General features: G+C 35.0%; 1 protein-coding gene across 1 annotated transcript in view; it reads right to left on the reverse strand.

Annotated features, from left to right (window-relative positions):
- LRP1B (LDL receptor related protein 1B) overlaps positions 1 to 19,989 on the reverse strand; it is a 1,678,044-nt gene that overhangs the window by 740,635 nt on the left and 917,420 nt on the right. The window contains exon 21 of the mRNA XM_065928990.1: positions 19,431 to 19,613. Within this exon, the coding sequence (XP_065785062.1) occupies positions 19,431 to 19,613 (183 nt within the window). The remainder of the gene's footprint in view (positions 1 to 19,430; positions 19,614 to 19,989) is intronic.

The raw sequence follows: 19,989 nt of genomic DNA on the forward strand, positions 1-19,989 counted from the left end.
TCCCTGTCCCTAAGGAGTTTATAATATAGTTAGTCTTGCTATGCTACAAGAGATATGAATAAATATGAATAAACAGCTTAGATAAAATCTACAAGTTTCAATAGCTCTTTCTTCCCAGGTATTTTGCAGGGGTTGTTTGAAACAATTGCTTTTCCCTTTCTTGTTTAGTTTTAATTTTTATACAAAAGGAAGGTAAGATGATACTCCAGGTATGATAAGTTAAATTTCTATTTCATGACCATCAAAACTTGTCTACTACTTAAAATGTGTAAGACTCTTGTGGAAATTGTAGTTTTGTCCTTTGAGCAAAAAGAATAATGGCTGAGCAACAATAGCAATGACAACAAACAGATAATAGCAAAAGTCAGCTAGTGGTATTATGGAAGTTACTATAATCACTTAAGTCACATTGGTGCTCTCATACACTCAGGACATGGTAAGGACTATTTTGATTTGTGTATCCTTGAGATACATAGTTTAGGTTAAAAGTCAGTACAAAATCAACAAGTATAGGAAAACTAAGGGTTCCTAAATGCTATTAGAATATGTGTTGCTTTCTTGAATTCATACTACCACTTAACAGATTTTGCTTCTCTCTGCTAAACTGTTTTGGCTATTAAAAAAAAAAAAAGGTGAGAGAAAGATTTATTAATTTGTAAATTGCTTAACTTTATTTTGACCCAATGAGAGACAACAGGCTATAACAGGACAATTTCTGTTCTGGGATATGACTGGCAGTTAATATCAAGAATATGGGTATAAAGAGCAGTGAATCTTTGAAAAAATCCAAATAGATTTATTTAAAAATATGACTTTTTATAATACTGATTTTTGAAATGTAATCTTTCTGTAACTTTTACACTCTATAAAACATGCATATTTATTTCTCTAACATTTGACTTCATTTTAATTCAGTAAATATTTATTGAGTATTTTGTACCTGTCTAGCTACTAAACACTGTAGAAAAAAATAGAAAAATTCCTGACCTTGTGGAGCAATAAGTCTAGTACTGACAAATGTTCTATAAAAAAAGGATAAGATAAAAGCCATATAACCATCACAGAGTGCTATGGAATTTCAGAGAGCTAGAAAATATGTGTGATTGAAAGTCTCAGAATAAAGCTTTACCAAGATGTTATTTGGGAAGAGATTTTGAAGAGTGGCAGTGAATATTAGATATGGACACAAGAAAAAAAAGCATTTCATATAAACAGCTGTCTTACGTGTACAGCCTTAACATTCAAAAATATATTCTCTGCAAAAGAAAAAGCAAGTAAAAGGTAAAAGAGAGAGAAAACAATTTAATAGTATGGTGTTTATTTCTGCTGTTGAATGGGAATGTGTCAGGGCATAGATACTGAAACTAAGTCAACTCTTCTTTAATTAGATTGCTTCTATTTCTGTATGAATCCACTATGAAATTATATTTTCTATGTTTAATTTCTCAGTTCAGTCACTTAGTTGTGTCCGACCCTTTGTGACCCCGTGGACTGCAGCACAGCCAGGCCTCCCTGACCATCACCAATTCCTGGAGCTTACTCGAATTCAGGTTCATCGAGTCACTGACACCATCTCATCCACTGTTGTCCCCTTCTCCTCCTGCCTTCAATCTTTTCCAGCACCAGGATCTTTTCCAGAGTCAGTTCTTCACATCAGGTGGCCAAAGTATTGGAGTTTCAACTTCAGCATCGGTCCTTCCAATGAATATTCAGGACTGATCTCCTTTAGGATGGACTGTTTGGATCTTCTTGCGGTCCAAGGGACTCTCAAGAGTCTTCTCCAACACCATAGTTCAAAAGCATTGATTCTTCGGCGCTCAGCTTTCTTCATAGTCCAACTCACACATCCATACCTGACTATTGGAAAAACCATAGCCTTGACTAGACAGACCTTTGTTGACAAAATAATGTCTCTGCTTTTTAATATGCTGTCTAAATTGGTCATAGCTTTTCTTCCAAGGAGCAAGTGTCTTTTAATTTCGTGGCTGCAGTCACCATCTGCAGTAATTTCGGAGCCCCAAAAAATAAAGTCTGTCAACTGTTTCCATTGTTTTCCCATATATTTGCCATGAAGTGATGGGAGTGGATGCCATAATTTTTACTTCATGCTAAATATTGTTTTCTTCATGATAGAGTTTTATGTGCTAATTTTCATCAGAAACATGTACTGACTTTTATGGATAATTTTCAATGATAATTATGAGTATATGTAGTTTTAATTTTATTTGTTGAATTTACCCTCATATGAGATACAGTTCCTATATAAATGCATAGGTAGAAAAAGGGTAGGACTTCATCCAGAAGCAGTAAAAAGCTAGTTTGGGGCCACAGTTGATGAAGTGTTGATTGATAATTCAAGGAGAGTTAGCTCAATAACCTCAAATAATGTTTGATTACAGCAAATGTTTTTGACAAAAAAATTGACATTGAAAAAATTTGACAAAATGTGGGCATGTCCAAGTTTATGAATTAAGAGGAAGCTGAAGATGAGTAAAATGGGTTGAAGATAATAGATGTCAGGAATGAAAACAGTAAACAATACAGAATTCTGAATAAGAAATAGTATAGGCTTAACCTTAAGCTCCAATGTGTGCATGGAAAGAATAGAATGGGTGACATTAGAGAAAGAGGAGAGGTATCAGCAGTAGCACCTGGCAGGTCAACACACACTATAAGTCTATAAGTGTTAAAAGCTTGTTTCTACTTTAAAACCAAATGTTTAAGAGAATGAAGATGTTTCTAACAGGTATAAGAGAGGAAGAATATATGGATTTGGAGAGGCAGTGGAATATTGAGCACAGCAAAGGGGGGAAAAAAATGGGTTTGAAGCATTGGGTAAGTATCTGTGACAGAAATTTGGCAGGCATTTACCTGATGGTGATGGTTGAAACTTCAGGAGCAGAAGAGTTTGCTATGGACACCTTGCAGAAAGATGAGAAGGAGCAAAATAAAATAAAATAAGTAAATAAATAAAGAGAAAAATGTATGCATTGTCTGAGATGAATTATGTGTTCAACAGATATTTTTCTAATTAATTAGTTATTATGTTTTAGCCACACTGTGAAGCATGTCAGACCATAGTTCCCTGACCAGGAACTGAACCCTTGTCCCCTGCATTGGGAGGGCAGAGTCTTAACCACTGGACCACAAGGAAAGTGTTCTCAATGGATATTTTTAAATTAAATATAAGGGATTGGAAAAGGGGAAAAGGTCAAGGGAAGGTGAAATAAAAATAGAAATCTAAATGGTGGGTAGAGAGAAGACAATTCAACATGAGATTTCATAATGAAAAGCTTCAAGGAAAGAATACGTGTTGAAGAGAAAGATCAAGAATTGCAGAGAAAGAAATCACTGTGCTGTATTAATAGTCAAAGGTATTGTTGATTGAGCTCATTTTATGTTCTAGGCACTTTTTGTACATTCTAGTGTTACAATTATTATTATCATCTCTATTTCACAGATCAGAAAATTGAACCATAGAGATGTTTAGCATTTATGTGAATTAGCGTAGTTACTGAATGGCAGAGCAGAACTCAAGACTGAGAGAAGAATGCACTTAGAAATCATTCCTGGTAACCACCGAAACAGCAATTTCCATCAAAGGCAGGCAGAGGATATTAGACAGCAAAAGATGAAGGAATAAATGAGAGAAATACATCTAGGTACGGCACACAAGATAATTTAACAAAGTGAAGTCGCTCAGTCGTGTCCGACTCTTTGCGACCCCATGGACTGTAGCCTACCACACTCCTCCGTCCATGGGATTTTCCAGGCAAGAGTACTGGAGTGGGTTGCCATTTCCTTCTCCAGAAGATCTTCCCAACGCAGGGATCGAACCTGGGTCTCTCGCATTGTAAGCAGACGCTTTACCGTCTGAGCCACCAGGGGATACACGATTTAACAAAGGGAAGAAAGAAAACATGAAAAGCTGATAAAATCAAGTGTTTTTGAGCCTACTGTGCCAGGTATATTTACAAAGAGAAAGAAAAATTGGTGTAGAGAAAGAAATTGAAGACATAAGCAAAAAAAGTGACCAAGGTCCCACAGAATGTAGGTAGTCACAGGTTCAACAGCTGAAGAGAGCTTCTGGGCAAAATGAAGGGTGATTTATTTCTTTAGGTACCGGACTATGGGCAGGTGGGAGTAAGTACACAGCAAAGTGTTTAAAATTGCCACCAGGAGAAATCAAAAGAATACAGGGCTTATAAGAAGCTACACATAAGCATATAAATATACATATTTCTAGTTTCAGAGCACAGAGACAATGGAGAGCTCACCATATTATTTCACCAGAAATAAAACTATTCCATGCGGTCAGTTATTGAAGGACCAAAAACGTTCTGTACTTGCAAATTCTTCATATACAACTCATCATAAAATTCTAACAAAATCAGTTTTCCATTGTAGGATAATTTTCTTTCTAATTATTCAGACTGATTTTAACATGGACTAAATTCGTTGTTTTACTTTTTGTTTACTGATACAACAATGTGAGGAAGAAAAGAAAAAAAGTGTTCTTTGCCATTCACACAAGCCCACAAGTGGATTTTTATCACACGAGAGGATTAGAACAGAGGATTATGTTTACGCAGCCGCTGTCATAGTTAAATTCCCAGGTGTGCCAGTTAGTTTTGTTACATTCCTTTGCTAAAGACCCCTTCATCCTTAATTCTTAACTCTACTCTGGGACCTGATGTGAAAATGTATGTTGCTTTTTCCAGGGAATAAAGAGTGTAAAGTTATGGATCAGCGCCAACCTATCACCTCTCTTGGAAAGACAGACAGTCATAAAAGAAGACTGTACAAGTATGACACCTTCTCACTTTTTTCTAGCCTTCCTTCCCCCCATTCAAAGACAAATACTGACAACAGTTTCTTATGAATCCTTCTAGAAATATTGTTATTATAGGAAAAAATATACTACTTTTTATTTTCTTTTTATTTAAACAATATGACATACTATGCCCACTATTAAGTTCATTGAATTTTTTTGAACACTTAATTATAAGAAAACATCCATATGAGTGTATTATAGTGATTCCCATTCATTATAATTGCTGCAAGGCTTTCTACTATTTGGATATACCATAATGTTTCTTCCTAACTTTACTTTTGGTCTATGTAGGTTGCTTGCAACATTGAGCTATTTAAAATAATGTAGTGGCAAATAGCATATGAAACAGTGCTCCACATCATATGCCATTAGAGAAACGCAAACTAAAACAATAACACTACTATAAACCTATTAGAGTGATGGAATTCAAAACGCTGATATACTCAAATACTGGCCAGCATATGGAGCAGTAAAAATTTATCATTCATTTCTAGTGGAGGATGCAAAATTATACAGATACTTTGGAAGACAATATGGCAGTTTCTTAAGAAACCAAACATACTCTTAGCATATGATCCAGCAATCACACTCCTTGGTGTTTACCCAAATGAGTTGAAAACTTATATCCATACAAAAACTTATATACTGATGTTTATAGCCTCTTCACTCATAACTGTCAAAACTTGAAAGTAACCAAGTCACCTTTCAGTAGGCTGAATGAATTAATAAGCTGTAGCACAACCTGAAAATATGATATATTCAGTGCCAAAAAGAAATGAACTAACAAGCCATTAAAAGACATGAAGGAAACCTAAGTGAATGATACTAAGTGAAAGAAGCTAATTTAAGAAGGCTAGATACTATATGTATTTATATGACATTATGGAAAAGGCACAACTATGGGGACAGTAAGAAGATCAGATGGAAGGAAGGAGGGATGAGAGACAGCACAGAGGATTTTAGGGCAGTGAAACTATGATACCATGGTAGCTCATATCATTAAACAGTTGTCAAAATTCGTGGTTTGTACAACATCAAGAGTGAACTCTAATGTAAACTATGGACTTTGGGTGATAATGATCAATGCAGGAATACAGGATCACTGATTGTAACAGATATATCAAAGGAGGACTTTTTTTTTTATGGTGAGTTAGTCCTTTAAGGTATTGCTGGATTTGCTCATATTTTATCTAGAATAATGATAATCATGGTCATCAGAGAGACAGTTTTTAATTGTTGAGTGTATGGGAGGTACTAACTTCGGGGGCTGGAAAAATCAACATTTTGTTGCTTAAAAGTTATTATTCCTTTCAAATTCTCTGGAGGAAATGAAATGACACTTGTAACAATGTTCCGTAAATACCTGGTAGAATTTTTCATCTGAACTTGGAGCTTTTGGTGGAATAGTGAAAGGAATTATATATTGATTTAAAAAAAAAAATCTTTATATAAAATATATTGCTTACATTTTAACTTTCCTGAATTGATTTTGGTAATTTATATTTTTAAAAAACTTAAATGAAAAAAAATTAAATGATTTTATTAATATAGTTTTAAATTCATTTCTATGACTCTACATAGATAGTTTCTCCAGTCTTATACTTTCTTCAGCATCTATGATTATTTTCCCATTCTCCTTTTTGGTACTGTGCTTTCAATGTTTTTTTTTTTTAAATAGGTCAGTTAATAGATTAGCAATTTTAGCTATTCTTTCAACAACTTAATTAATGAATTTTCAAATTACACTATTTTCTTTCTTCTAAATTTAAACATTAATTTGATTTTCTTTTTTCCTTACATTTGTTTTATTATTTGTAACTTACGAAGTTTGATGTTGTATTAGCCAGACAAGGTGAAAGATTTATACGACCTGAAGAGAAATCAGAGTATATTCAGGATAATCTATGCTGCAGTAACAGATCCTAAAATTCAGTGGCCTAACTCAGTAAGGTTTTTTGTTCACATAAAATCATGGAAGGTGAGTCTCCTTCTTCCATCTTCTATGTATGCCTTCCAGAGTCATAACTTAAAAGGCCACTAGGGCAGGAAAACAAGCAAAACCAAATAAACAAAAAGCTAACTAAAACAAAATCAAAATAGAGATGCTCACCAAGCTTAACTGCATCATATGGAAATTATACAGTCCCATATGCTCACGACTCATTGACTAGGACTAGTCATTTGACCCCAAAAGAACTGCAAAAGTTGAGAAATGCAATAAAGCATAAAGAGGTTGTAAAATACCATATCTAGTACATATTATTAAAAAACTACTTTTATTTTTTTAATTACTGAATGTAAATACAGATATCTCAAAAATCTCAGAATAGTTTTAGCTTTTAACAATTTTAGAAATATAAATGCTACTAATAAAATATTGTTTGAAAGTTTAGGTAAATTTCTTGTGATTTTGAAAGTTGAGTTTTAGTTGAATATAATTTTATAAAGTTTGAAAATTTTAAGATATATTTTTGGCTCAGTCCCTCTAACTAAAGATGGCAAACTACTAGGAACAAACAAGAATTTATTACTCAGGATTAATAAAACTAAATATATATTAAAATAACTAAAATTTCAAATGATGTCTTTGGACTTTTACAGCATTGACATTTCTGCAATTGTTAAACTTTAAAGTCATTACACTGAGAGTTCTGGGACACTATGCATAAAAGTTTACAAAGTTATGATGTTTTCTCATAGGCAATGCTTTATTAATATTCCATATATTCTGATAAGTATGTACTTTTATTATGTGGAAGTTCTTAAAGCTTAGCTTGATTCCCACTAGAATTAAGATAAAAAGTACTTTATTATTAAATTTACAAGCAGAAGAGTGGTTTAATCTTCAAAATTATAGGTGTATTATATGATGATCAGATAATTTTGTCTCATTCATTTCTATTTCTTAAAATTTATTGAATTTGTTTCTGATAATAAATGCTCATTTAAAAATATTTCATAAGCCTTGTAAAATAAGATTTTTTTTCCTTCTAAGAATAGAGCTATATTTTTATTAATTTGATCTAAACATTAATTCTTTAAATCTTTTATATTCTGGCTTATTTTTCTTCTACTTAATTTTTCATATACTAAAATAAGTGAATACAATTTCTTTCTCTTGATATGGCTTTCACATTATGGTTTCTGTAAATTTTGCTGTATAAAATTTCATAGTGTTATTTGACATATTTAAGACTGCAAAATCTTTATTGAAAATTGTATTTTTATCATTGTGGTTTTCTAAGTCTCACTGAGGTTTTATTCTCATCTCTAAGCTCTTGCTCTCTCACTAAATCCTATTTTCTTGTTGTTCTATTAATTCCCTAGTGACACTTTAGTGGAAAATGTCTTACACTTTGTGCCTCTAAATTATCTGCAATAATATTTTTGCTAGTTGTAGAATATTAGACTGTTTTATCTTAGCTTTGTATTGCTCCATTATCTTTTGGCATTTCTTAATGATTCTTACATAAATTTCTTTCTGGTAATTTCAGTACTTGATGACTTGCAGAATGTCCCCAAACTCTCAATGTAATACTTTTAAGCTTTAACAATCACAGAATAACTGTAACAGGGAAAGGTGGAGACTGATACCTATTTATATTTGAGAAGGAGATACAGCAACATGGAATTTTGAATAATCTCGACTGTACACAGAGAAATTGGATTGAAAAATAATCATATATGTGGCTTTATTTTCCTTATGTCCTTGTCATTAATGTATAATGTCAAAGTTTTCTTTTATTTTTCCATTATAAAAAATTACATATTTTAGTTTCCTTTCCCTTAGAGAAGGACTTGACATTTCCTCCCTGATTTCCTGACTATAATATACAGTTGATCTCCAAGCAATGTGGGGTTTAGGGGCACAGTTAAAAATCTATATATAACTTTTGATTGCCCCAAAAGTTAATTACTCATAGCCTACTGTTGACTAGAACCTTTACACATGTTTTGTATGATATATGTATTATATACTGTATTGTTACAATAAAGTAGGCTAGATAAAGAAAAATGTTATTAAGGAAAATCATAAGGAAGAGAAAATATATTTATAGTACTTTACCTTATTGATATCATAAGACTACATTATCTATTCACAAGATGAATTGCCTGTCAGTGCCTACATCAATATTGCCTTATAAGATACAAAATACTGTAGATTTTATATATATTACCAACACTAGACATCAAAAATAAGAAGGTAATGTGAATAAGATTCATATTTCTTTACAGGTATAATAATTCATGCACTAAAAATGAAAAAGAACCAATATGATTGCTTCATGGTACCCTAGGTATACACTAATGGATGAATTGTTATAATTTTTTATGTCTTATGGTATTATAGTCATATTCTGATTATAGAGTTATAAACATTGTTACATTTTTAAAAAAACACCTGTGATGATAGGCTGATACATGTTTTCTCCAATTATGAGTGAAACGGACATATTGTACAGTAATATGACTCTTTGAAAACAATATAGAAGGTTAGAGAAACTAACACATCATTAATTTTATATTACACTCACTTTATGTCTATGTTAGGATAAGCTATCCAGGCTTCCCTGATAACTCAGTTGGTAAAGAATCTGCCTACAATGCAAAAGACCCGGATTTGACTCCTGGGTTGGGAAGATACACTGGAGAAGGGATAGGCTATCAATCCAGAATTCTTAGGTTTCCCTTATGGCTCAGCTGGTAAAGAATCTGCCTGCAATGTGGGTGACCTGGGTTCGATCCCAGGGTTGGGAAGATCCCCTGAAGAAGTGAAAGGCTACCCACTCCAGTATTCTGGACTGGACAGTCCCATGGACTGTATAGTTCATGGGGTCACGAAGAGTCAGACATGACTGAGCAACTTGCACTTCACTTAGGATAGGCTATACACTTCAATATAAGCCTTGCACATGATGTTTTACATGATGAAAACTTAGATGATGGCAATGATAATGATACAAACACTTTCCATTCTGTTCAGGTTGAACACCTATTAGAATTTTTTTTTTACATAAAGACACACATACATAATAGGTAAGTTCATTAAAAGTAGGACATGATTATTTACTATCAGGTGGAAATTACTTTACTAGTGTGTGAGAGGAGTGCAATTGTGTGGTAGTCTGAGCATTCCTTAGTATGACCTTTCTTAGGGACTGGAATGAAAAATGACATTTTCCAGTCCTGTGGCCACTGCTGAGTTTTCCAAATTTGCTGGCATATAGAGTGCAGCACTTTCACAGAATCATCCATAAAGATTTGAAATAGCTCAGCTGGAATTCCATCACCTCCACTAGCTTTGTTCACAGTGATGTTTCCTAAGGCCCACTTGTTGCATTTCAAGATGTCAGGCTCTATGTGAGTGATTATGTGGGTCATGAAGATCTTTTTTGTACAGTTCTTCTGTGTATTCTTGCCACCTCTTCTTAATTTCTTTTTCTTCTGTTAGGTCCATACCATTTCTGTCATTTATTGAGCCCATCTTTGCATGAAATGTTCCCTTGGTATCTTTAATTTTCTGGAAGAGATCTCTGGTCTTTTCCATCCTGTTGTTTTCCTCTATTTCTTTGCACTGATCACTGAGGAAGGTTTTCTCATCTCTCCTTGCTATTCTTTGGAAATCTGCATTCAAATGGGTATATCTTTCCTTTTCTCTTTTGCTTTTTGCTTCTCTTCTTTTCACAGCTATTTGTAAGGCCTCCTCAGACAGTCATTTTGCTTTTTTGCATTTCTTTATCTTGGGGATGGTCTTGATCCCTGTCTCCTATACAATGTCATGAACCTCTGTCTGTAGTTCATCAGAAACTCTATCAGATGTAGTACCTTAAATCTATTCTCACTTCCACTGTATAATCATTAGGGATTTGATATAGGACATACCTGAATGGTCTAGTAGTTATCCCTACTTTCTTCAATTTAAGTCTGAATTTGGCAATAAGGAGTTCATGATCTGAGTCACAGTCAGTTCCTGGTCTTATTTTTGCTGACTGTATCGAGCTTCTCCATCTTTGGCTGCAAAGAATATAATCAATCTGATTTCGGTGTTGACCATCTGGTGATGTCCATGTGTAGAGTCTTCTCCTGTGTTGTTGGAAGAGGATGTTTGTCATGACCAGTGTGTTCTCTTGGCACAACTCTATTAGTCTTTGCTCTGCTTCATTCTGTACTCTAAAGCCAAATTTGCCTGTTACTAGAGAGATTTCTTACTTTTGCATTCCAGTTCCCTATAACAAAAAGGACATCTTTCTTGTGTGTTAATTCTAGAAGGTCTTGTAGGTCTTCAGAACCATTCAACTTCAGCTTCTTCAGCATTACTGGTTGGGGCAGAGTCTTGGATTACCGTGATATTGAATGGTTTGCCTTGGAAACGAACAGAGTTCATTCTGTCATTTTTGAGATTGCATCCAAGTACTGCATTTTGGACATTTTTGCAGTCCGACTATGATGGCTACTCCATTTCTTCTAAGGGATTCCTGCCCACAGTAGTAGATATAATGGCCATCTGAGTTAAAATCACCCATTCTAGTCCATTTTAGTTCGCTGATTCCTAGAATGTCGATGGTCACTCTTGCCATCTCCTGTTTAGTCACCACCAATTTGCCTTGATTCATGGACCTAACATTCCAGGTTCCTCTGCAATATTGCTCTTTACAGCATTGGACCTTGCTTCCATCATCAGTCACATCCAAAACTGCATGTTGTTTTTGCTTTGGCTCTGTCTCTTCATTCTTTCTGGTGTTATTTCTCCATTGGTCTCCAATAGCATATTGGATGTTCAATATGGTTCAATATGGATGTTCAAGCTGGTTTTAGGAAAGGCAGAGGAACCAGAGATCAAATTGCCAACAACTGCTGGATCATCGAAAAAAAAAAAAAAAAAAGTGAGTTCCAGAAAAACATCTATTTCTGCTTTATTGACTATGCCAAAGCCTTTGACTGTGTGGATCACAATAAACTGAAAAATTCTGTAAAGTATGGGAATACCAGATCTCCTGACCTGCCCCTTGAGAAATCTGTATGCAAGTCAGGAAGCAACAGTTAGAACTGGACATGGAACAACAGACTGGTTCCAAATAGGAAAAAGAGTATGTCAAGACTGAATATTGTCACTGTGCTCATTTAACTGATATGCAGAGTATATCATGAGAAATGCTGGGCTGGATGAAGCACAAGATGGGATAAAGTTTGCTGGGAGAAATATCAATAACCTCAGATATGCAGATGACACCTCCCTTATGGCAGAAAGTGAAGAAGAACTAAAGAGCCTCTTGATGAAAGTGAAAGAGGAGAGTGAAAAAGTTGGCTTAAAGCTCAACATTCAGAAAACTAAGATCATGGCATCCAGTCCCATCACTTCATGGCAAATAGATGGAGAAACAGTGGAAACTGTTACCGACTTTATTTTGGGGGGTGGAGGCTTCAAAATCACTGAAGATGGTGACTGCAGCCATGAAATAAAAATCTACTTACTCCTTGGAAGAAAATTTATGACCAACCTAGATGGCATATTAAAAATCAGGGACATTACTTTGCCAACAAAGGTATGTCTAGTCAAGGCTTTAGTTTTTCCAGTAGTCATGTATGGATGTGAGAGTTGGCCTATAAAGAAAGCTGAGCACCGAAAAATTGATGCTTTTGAACTGTGGTGTTGGAGAAGACTCTTGAGAGTCCCTTGGACTGCAAGGAGATTCAATCAGTCCATCATAAAGGAAATCAGTCCTGAATATTCATTGGAAGGACTGATGTTGAAGCTGAAACTCTAATACTTTGGCCACCTGATGCAAAGATCTCTCTCATTTGAAAAGATCCTTATACTGGGAAAGATTGAAGGCAGATGGAGAAGGGGACGACAGAGGATGAGATGGTTGGATGGCATCACCGACTCAATGGAAATGATTTTGAATAAACTCCAGGAGTTGGTGATGGACAGGGAGGCCTGGTATGCTGTAGTCCATGGCGTCACAAAGAGTCTGACACGACTGAGTGACTGATCTGAACTCAGGTGGAAATAGATCATCACCAAATTATCTTTGTCATCTTTGTCATCTTCATGTTGAGTAGACTAAGGACAAGGAGGAAAAGAAGGGGTTGGTCTTGCTGTCTTCAGTGTAGCAGAAGTAGAGGAGGTGGAAGGGGAGGCAAGTGAGTCAGGCACAGTTGGTATAACTTTGTGGAAATGCACTGTAATTTCTCTCTGACTTTTATAGTCTTTCATTTCCCTAAAAATGTTCTGTATGGTACCAATTCTTCTACCATTTGTTTAGTTTTAGTGCCTGAATCATAGAAGAGTTCATGCCATAAAGAAGTCAAAGCATCTTTAATAATTATCACCCTTGTGTCAAACTGTCTAATGTTAGTTTGTTTCCTGGCATTTCTTCTAAGTCCTCTTCCTGAACTTTAGGAACTAGTTCAGAAGCATTCATCTCCACCAAGTAGTACTTTTTAAATTCCTCTGGTGTGATATCTGTTAATTCTTGAATTTCTCCAAGATCTATATCTTAAAAACCTTCACTTTCCCACATACCACTTTTTCTGCCATATCCATAGTTTCTTTCATAATTTGCTGTTCTCCAATAAATCCTGTGAAGACATGTACAACATCTGGACACAGCTTCTTCAGCAAGAATTTATTGTTTCAGGTTTGATGGTTTTCACAGTTTTTTTTCTATAATAATGATGGTATCTTTAACAGTGTTATCCTTCTAAAATTTCATGATGTTCTCTTTTGAGGTTTTCTTCCATACCATTGACAACTATTCTCATAGAATACCATACACAAGGAACCTTGAAGGTTCTTATGACTCCTTGATCTAGATACTCAATTACAGACATAATGTTTGTGGAGGGGGGGAACACTTTGAAACATTCAATGTGGAACTCTTGAGGTTTTGGGTGGTCAAGGAACATTGTCCAACATCACATGAACTTTAAAAGTCAGTGCCTTACTGGCAAGGAACTTCCTCATGTCAAGGACAAAGCATTGATGAAATCAGTCCAGCAAAAGAGAACTCATTGTCCAAGCTTTCTTGTATAACCAGAAGACTGACAAAATTGAATATTTCTCTTCAAGGCTCAGGGGTTAGCAGCTTTATAGGCAAGGGCATTCCTGATCATAAATCCAACTGTATTTGCACAAACCAGAAAAGTTAGCCTATTCTTTCTTGATTTAAATCCTGGTCCTTCTCTTGTTTACTAATAAATGTCCAATGCAGCATTTCCCCCCCCCCCCCGCCCCCCAGAGTAGGGCATTTTGTCTACACTAAAAACCTGTTCAGGTAGATATCCTTTCTCCTCAGTGATTCCTTAACGGCACCTGGAACTCAACTGCTGCCTCTTAGGGGGCAGAAGGCTGCTTGCTTCTCCTGTTATCTTGAAATTTTTAAAGCCAAACCTCTTTCTAAAATTATCAAACCATAATTTGCTTGCAGAAAATTCTCCAGCCTTAGATTCTTCACCTTCCTTTTGCTTTATGCTGTTGTATAATGATTTTGCTTTCTTTTGAATCATATTGGAATCTTTAGGTATGACTTTCTTATAGCAGTGCTGCAGTCACATGAAAGCTGCATTTTCAATACAAGATGAAAAGATAATTCAGAGAAAGTGCAAGGTTTTTACACCTGCTGGCATAGCTGTAGCAATGGCTTCACAAATTTCCTTCTCCTTCTCCCCCTCCCCCACTTTTTTTTTAAATAGTTGTCCTTATGGCAGATTCATTACCTTAAAATAGTGGGAAACTGCAGCTGCAGACTTTAATCTACAGTACACATCAAACAACTCAACTTCCTGCAACGCCACAAATTTTCTCGTGCTTCTTGGGAGCACTTTCAGCATCACCAGTGGCACTTTGTATAGGTTCCATGGTGCTATTCAAGGTTTATGGCACTGAACTAAATTAAATGAAAAATATGCAAGAACTTCAAAAGATCACTTTTTCTTGCAATATAAATTTGTTGGAGAGACAAACTGGTGATGATGAGATGATTAGTGTCACATGGTGTTTGAAGCTGATACTAGCAACAGTTGAATTCATTGAAATAGTAACAGGACATACCTACAAAATTATTATAGTAGGTACTAGTTATTTTTTGCAGTTGTGATTTAATACTGCATCTTTATGTTTGTTAATACTTTTGTTGACTGCATATAGCACCATGTCTGGTCCGTTAAGTGTTTGTGTAAGTTTTGATAAATTTTAACTTTTTATAATAGATTTGTGTAGATTTTATGGTAGTAATTGTAAAATAGGCTAGTCCTACATATATTTTATGCATTCATAATATATGACTCTTAATTTTTTCAATATTTCTAGGCTATGTGGTTTCCCTATGAGTATTTTTCCAAATTGTTGCAAATCTCCAAAAAAGTTTTCAACACATATATTTATTTATTTTTTAATTGCCTAAAGGGATGTAGTTCAAACCTCTCTTGTTCAAGGGTCAACTCTTACTGAAAGCTGTTGGTCTGAAACTTGAGAGATCAAATGTGGGACAGTATAGTTCTTTACTGAAATAAAGAAACATTAATATGCCTACATATTTATACTAGTAGATAGCAATTTATACATAAATGAAAATCCATTGTAACTACCAAATATAAATTAATTGCCCTGAAAACTTTAAATGCTCAAGCTAACATTTAGAAGTTTTTTTAAAAAAAATAAACATGAACTGTAAACTCAGCATCTAGAATAAAGTTTTTTTTTTACTTAGTTCATAAAGTTGAAAATTTAATTAAATTTAAAAATATCAAAAAGGATTATAGATGTCCACATATTCTTAATCTAATGCTTATATTCATTTATATTTTTGGCTCACTTTAATATCTGCAATGTTCAAAAATATTCATAATATATTTGCCAATTATTATGTCTCAAGAAGTTTGACAAATTTCACTTTACTAAATTTAAGTCAGAGATCAAATTAGAAGCAGATCAATGGTTTAATTACTATCTTTCATAGTTTCTCTTCCTTCCCTCCTTTTCTTCTTCATTCATTTATTGTGAGAACACTTAAGCTCCACACCCTTAGTAAATTTCAGTTATACAATTCAGTGTTAACAACTATTGTCACCATGTAATACCACATTTCCCATTTAAACTTTTGAGAAATGAAAACTGCCACAAAATCCTTTTCCAGGAAGTTTTAGGGCCATGAGGATGATGAAAAGTCAATATCAAGATGAATCTACACATGTTTTAATGTTATTTACAAAAAAACATGTTTCAATGTTATTTAAAAAAAAAAAACTGAAATAAAGTTGCTTTATGATGCTGTATTAGTTTCTACTGCACAGCACAGTGAATCAGTTATACATATGCATGGTAGCTCAGACAGTAAACAATCTGCCTGTAAATGCAGGAGATGCAAGTCTGATACCTGGGTTGAGAAGACGTCCTGGAGGAGGAAATGGTAACCCACTCCAGAATTCTTGCCTGTAAAATCCCATGGACAGAGAGGAGCCTGGCAGTCTACAGTCTGTAAGGTCGCAAATAGTCAGACATAACTTAACGATTGAGCATGCACACATGCCTAGAGTACTGGAAATAAAAACTAAACAAATGCGACCTAATTAATCTTAAAAAAAATTGAATAGCAAAGAAAATCAAGAATAAAGCAAAAAGACAACCTGATAATTTGGGGGAAAAAAAATTGCAGATGAAGCAACCTTCAGACAACCCAATGGATAAAAACAAGCAACCCATTGAAAAATTGAGTGGAAGACCTAGACATTTCTCCAAAGTCATACAGATGGCCAACAAACACATGAAAAGCTCCTCAAAATCACTAAGTATTAGAAAAATGCAAATCAAAACAACAATGAGGTATTGATCACCTCTCACCAGTCAGAATAGACATCAACAAATTTACAAACTAAATGCTGGAGAGGGTGCACAGAAAAGGAAACCTTCCTACACTGTTGGTGGGAACGTAACTTGGCACAGCCACTATGAGAACAATTTGGAAGTTCCTTAAAAATACTAAAAAGAGAGCTACCATATGAGCCAGCAATCCCACTCCCAGCACATATCCAGAGAAAACAGTTTAGGAACACAGATCCACTCCAATGTTCATTGCAACGCTATTTACAACAGCCAGGATATGGAAGCAACTGAAATGTCCATCCACAGAGGAAGGGATAAAGAAGGTGTGGTACAAAAAAGGGATAAAGAAGATATGATACATAAATGTTACTAATTACCTTTTATCTTCCATTAATTTTCCTATATATTTACTTTTCCACAATTTGCCATACTTATAAACTCAAATTACTTTTCCTTTGTCTTCTCCCTCTGTGGATAAAGGGAAAGATTGTTTCCTCCCTACATTAGCCATCCTCATCATAAAACAGATTTATTCTTAAGTTGAATCATATTCAGAAAAAGTTATTTCATAAGAGCTCATTGCAAAATATCAAAATGCATATAAGATAAATCACAATCAATTGGAATTTCCTATTAAATTTACTTAATGGTATTATTTATTACATTTTCTCTCCATATTTTTTGTCATAGTTCAAACCAGTTTTTACTAACATACACCTTTTAGAACCTACTTTATTATGAAGGCATTTATAATTTATTTCTTTATCATGAAGGCATTTATAATTTCCTTATAAGGAAATTTCAGGCTGCTTTTATGTTTTTCACTCCTAAATCTTGATAGCGTATTCAGTTAGTTTCAGTTCAGGATTTTCTAAGTAAATTTATATTATGTTTTCCTATAGCCTTGAGAGTTTCTTAGTCATATACCCGATAAAGACTGTTATCTGGTATATTTCAGCATTAACTCAATCAAGCAAATGACAGAAGCAACCGGAGAAAGTATACTCACTACAAACACTTAGAATAATGTTCATCTGAGTCAAATAATTGGCTCTTTGGCATCAGAATTAGCTTGCTAAATTAAAACTTGCTTATTAAATTAATCAATCATTCACTCATTTCAGTTCAGTTCAGTTGTTCAGTCACGTCTGACTCTGAGACCCCCATGGACTGCAGCACGCCAGGCCTCCCTGTCCATCAGCAACTCCCAAGAGCTTACTCAAACTCATGTCCATTGAGTCAGTGACGCCATCCAACCATCTCATCTTCTGTCATCCCCTTCTCCTCTCATCTCCAATCTTTCCCAGCATGAGGGTTTTTTCCAATGAGTCAGTTCTTCGCATCAAGTGGCCAAAGTATTGGAGTTTCAGCTTCAGCATCAGTCCTTTCAATGAATATTCAGGACTGATTTCCTTTAGGATGGACTGGTTGGATCTCCTTGCAGTCCAAGGGACTTTCAAGAGTCTTCTGCAACACCACAGTTCAAAAGCATCAATTCTTCAGCACTCAGCCAAATTCAGACTTAAATGGAAGAAAGTAGGGAAAACCACTAGACCTTTCAGGTATGACCTAAATCAAATCCCTTAACGATTATACAGTGGAAGTGACAAACAGATTCAAGGGGTTAGATCTGATAGAGTGTCTGAAGAACTATGGATGGAAGTTTGTGACATTGTATAAGAGGCAATGATCAAAACCATCCCCAAGAAAAAGAAATGCAAAAAAGGCAAAATAGTTGTCAGAGGAGGCCTTACAAATAACAGAAAAGAAGAGAAGCTAAAGGCAAGGAGAAAAGGAAAGATATACCCATTTGAATGCAGAGTTCATTCATTTAATGTTATTCATTAATTTTTATTAATATAAAATATTCCAAAAGTATAATTTCTAAACTCAAAACCACATTTCATTAACCAAGAATTCCAAACTAAGAATCTTTGTATAATAATTGAGAGGAGTCACCTGACTCTTAAAAATATAACACATAGAGCTCAGCCTGGTTTACTGTGAGGAGTCATCACTCTCATCTTAACAGAGGCTAGCAACAGCACAGTAAAATTTAGAAAACTAGTTGAAAATAAATGCATATTACTCCGCCTTTTCTGAGTCTTCTTTCAATTTCATGGTGAACTTTCATATATGAGAAGGAGAATGATGCCCATGGTTTCGGCACACATGTCTCTTTCTGGACTGTGAAATTCCAGAGTCTGAATTCAGATTAGTGTTCGTTGTATCAGACCCTTTGTGACCCCATGGATTGTAACCCACCAGGCTCTTCTGTCACGGAATTCTCCAGGCAAGAATACTGGAGTGGGTTGCCATTCCCTTCTCCAGGGGATCTTCCTGACCCAGGGATCAAACCCGTCTCCTACATTGCAGGTAGATTTTTTACTGTCTGAGCCATCAGGGAAGCCCAGATTGCCTGGTTTCAAATCCCAGTTCTTCCATGATGGTTCTGGGTGCCAGCCAGTTAAAGCTTCTTTTGACTTTTTGACTTGAGCAAGTGAAAAACTTCTCTGGGGCTCAGTTTTCTCATTGTGATTTAGAATGTTGAAATGAGTTCACACAGAGAACATTCTTAGAACTGTGCCAAGTCCACAGACAATTCTCAGCGAATATTAGCTATTACTACTGTCATGTATAGAACGCCAGCAAATATAGTAGAAACACAAGGGTACTTTTTATAAGGTAAAGTATGGATTGAGAAGGGCCCCAAAGAAACCTGCATTAAGGAAGCAAGCCCAAGGTATACGTAGAACCCAGTGTTCTGCTTACCTGTACTCCGACAGGAAAACTTGGTTTTGTGGTCACACAAGCGTAAGGTACCATTGCAGCCTTTTTCATCACTACCATCTTCACAATCTTTTTCCCCATCACAGTGCCACACATCAGGGATGCAGTTTCCATCAGGATGACACTGAAATTCATTCGCATTACAACCAGCAGGAGAATGAATTTCTTAAATATTGAAATGAGGGAGAGAGGTTGGGGGGAGGGGGAGAGAGACAAGAGAGAAATTATGATTTTACTTGATAATTTCTTTTCAATTTTTTTTTCTTTCTTCAGGCATTATAATGATGCTAAAGAGAATATATTTTTAGTTTAGTTGTTTAATTGCTGCAATGCTCTTTAGTATTTCCAAATTTGTTTTAGAAACTTTAATAATTAGAGAAAATGTTTCTTGCCCATGGAATACCTGAAAGTGTCATGAACATTAGGGAAAAAAGAAAGAGCTATACTATAGTGCGGATAGTCTGTTATAGTTTTAATTAGTATCTTAACAGTAGGATTTTTGAAGGGATTTTCTTTATAGCACATAAAAAAGATTTCACAT

The sequence above is a fragment of the Muntiacus reevesi genome, chromosome 3 (genome assembly GCF_963930625.1).
Source record: "Muntiacus reevesi chromosome 3, mMunRee1.1, whole genome shotgun sequence".
Classification (NCBI taxonomy): domain Eukaryota; kingdom Metazoa; phylum Chordata; class Mammalia; order Artiodactyla; family Cervidae; genus Muntiacus; species Muntiacus reevesi.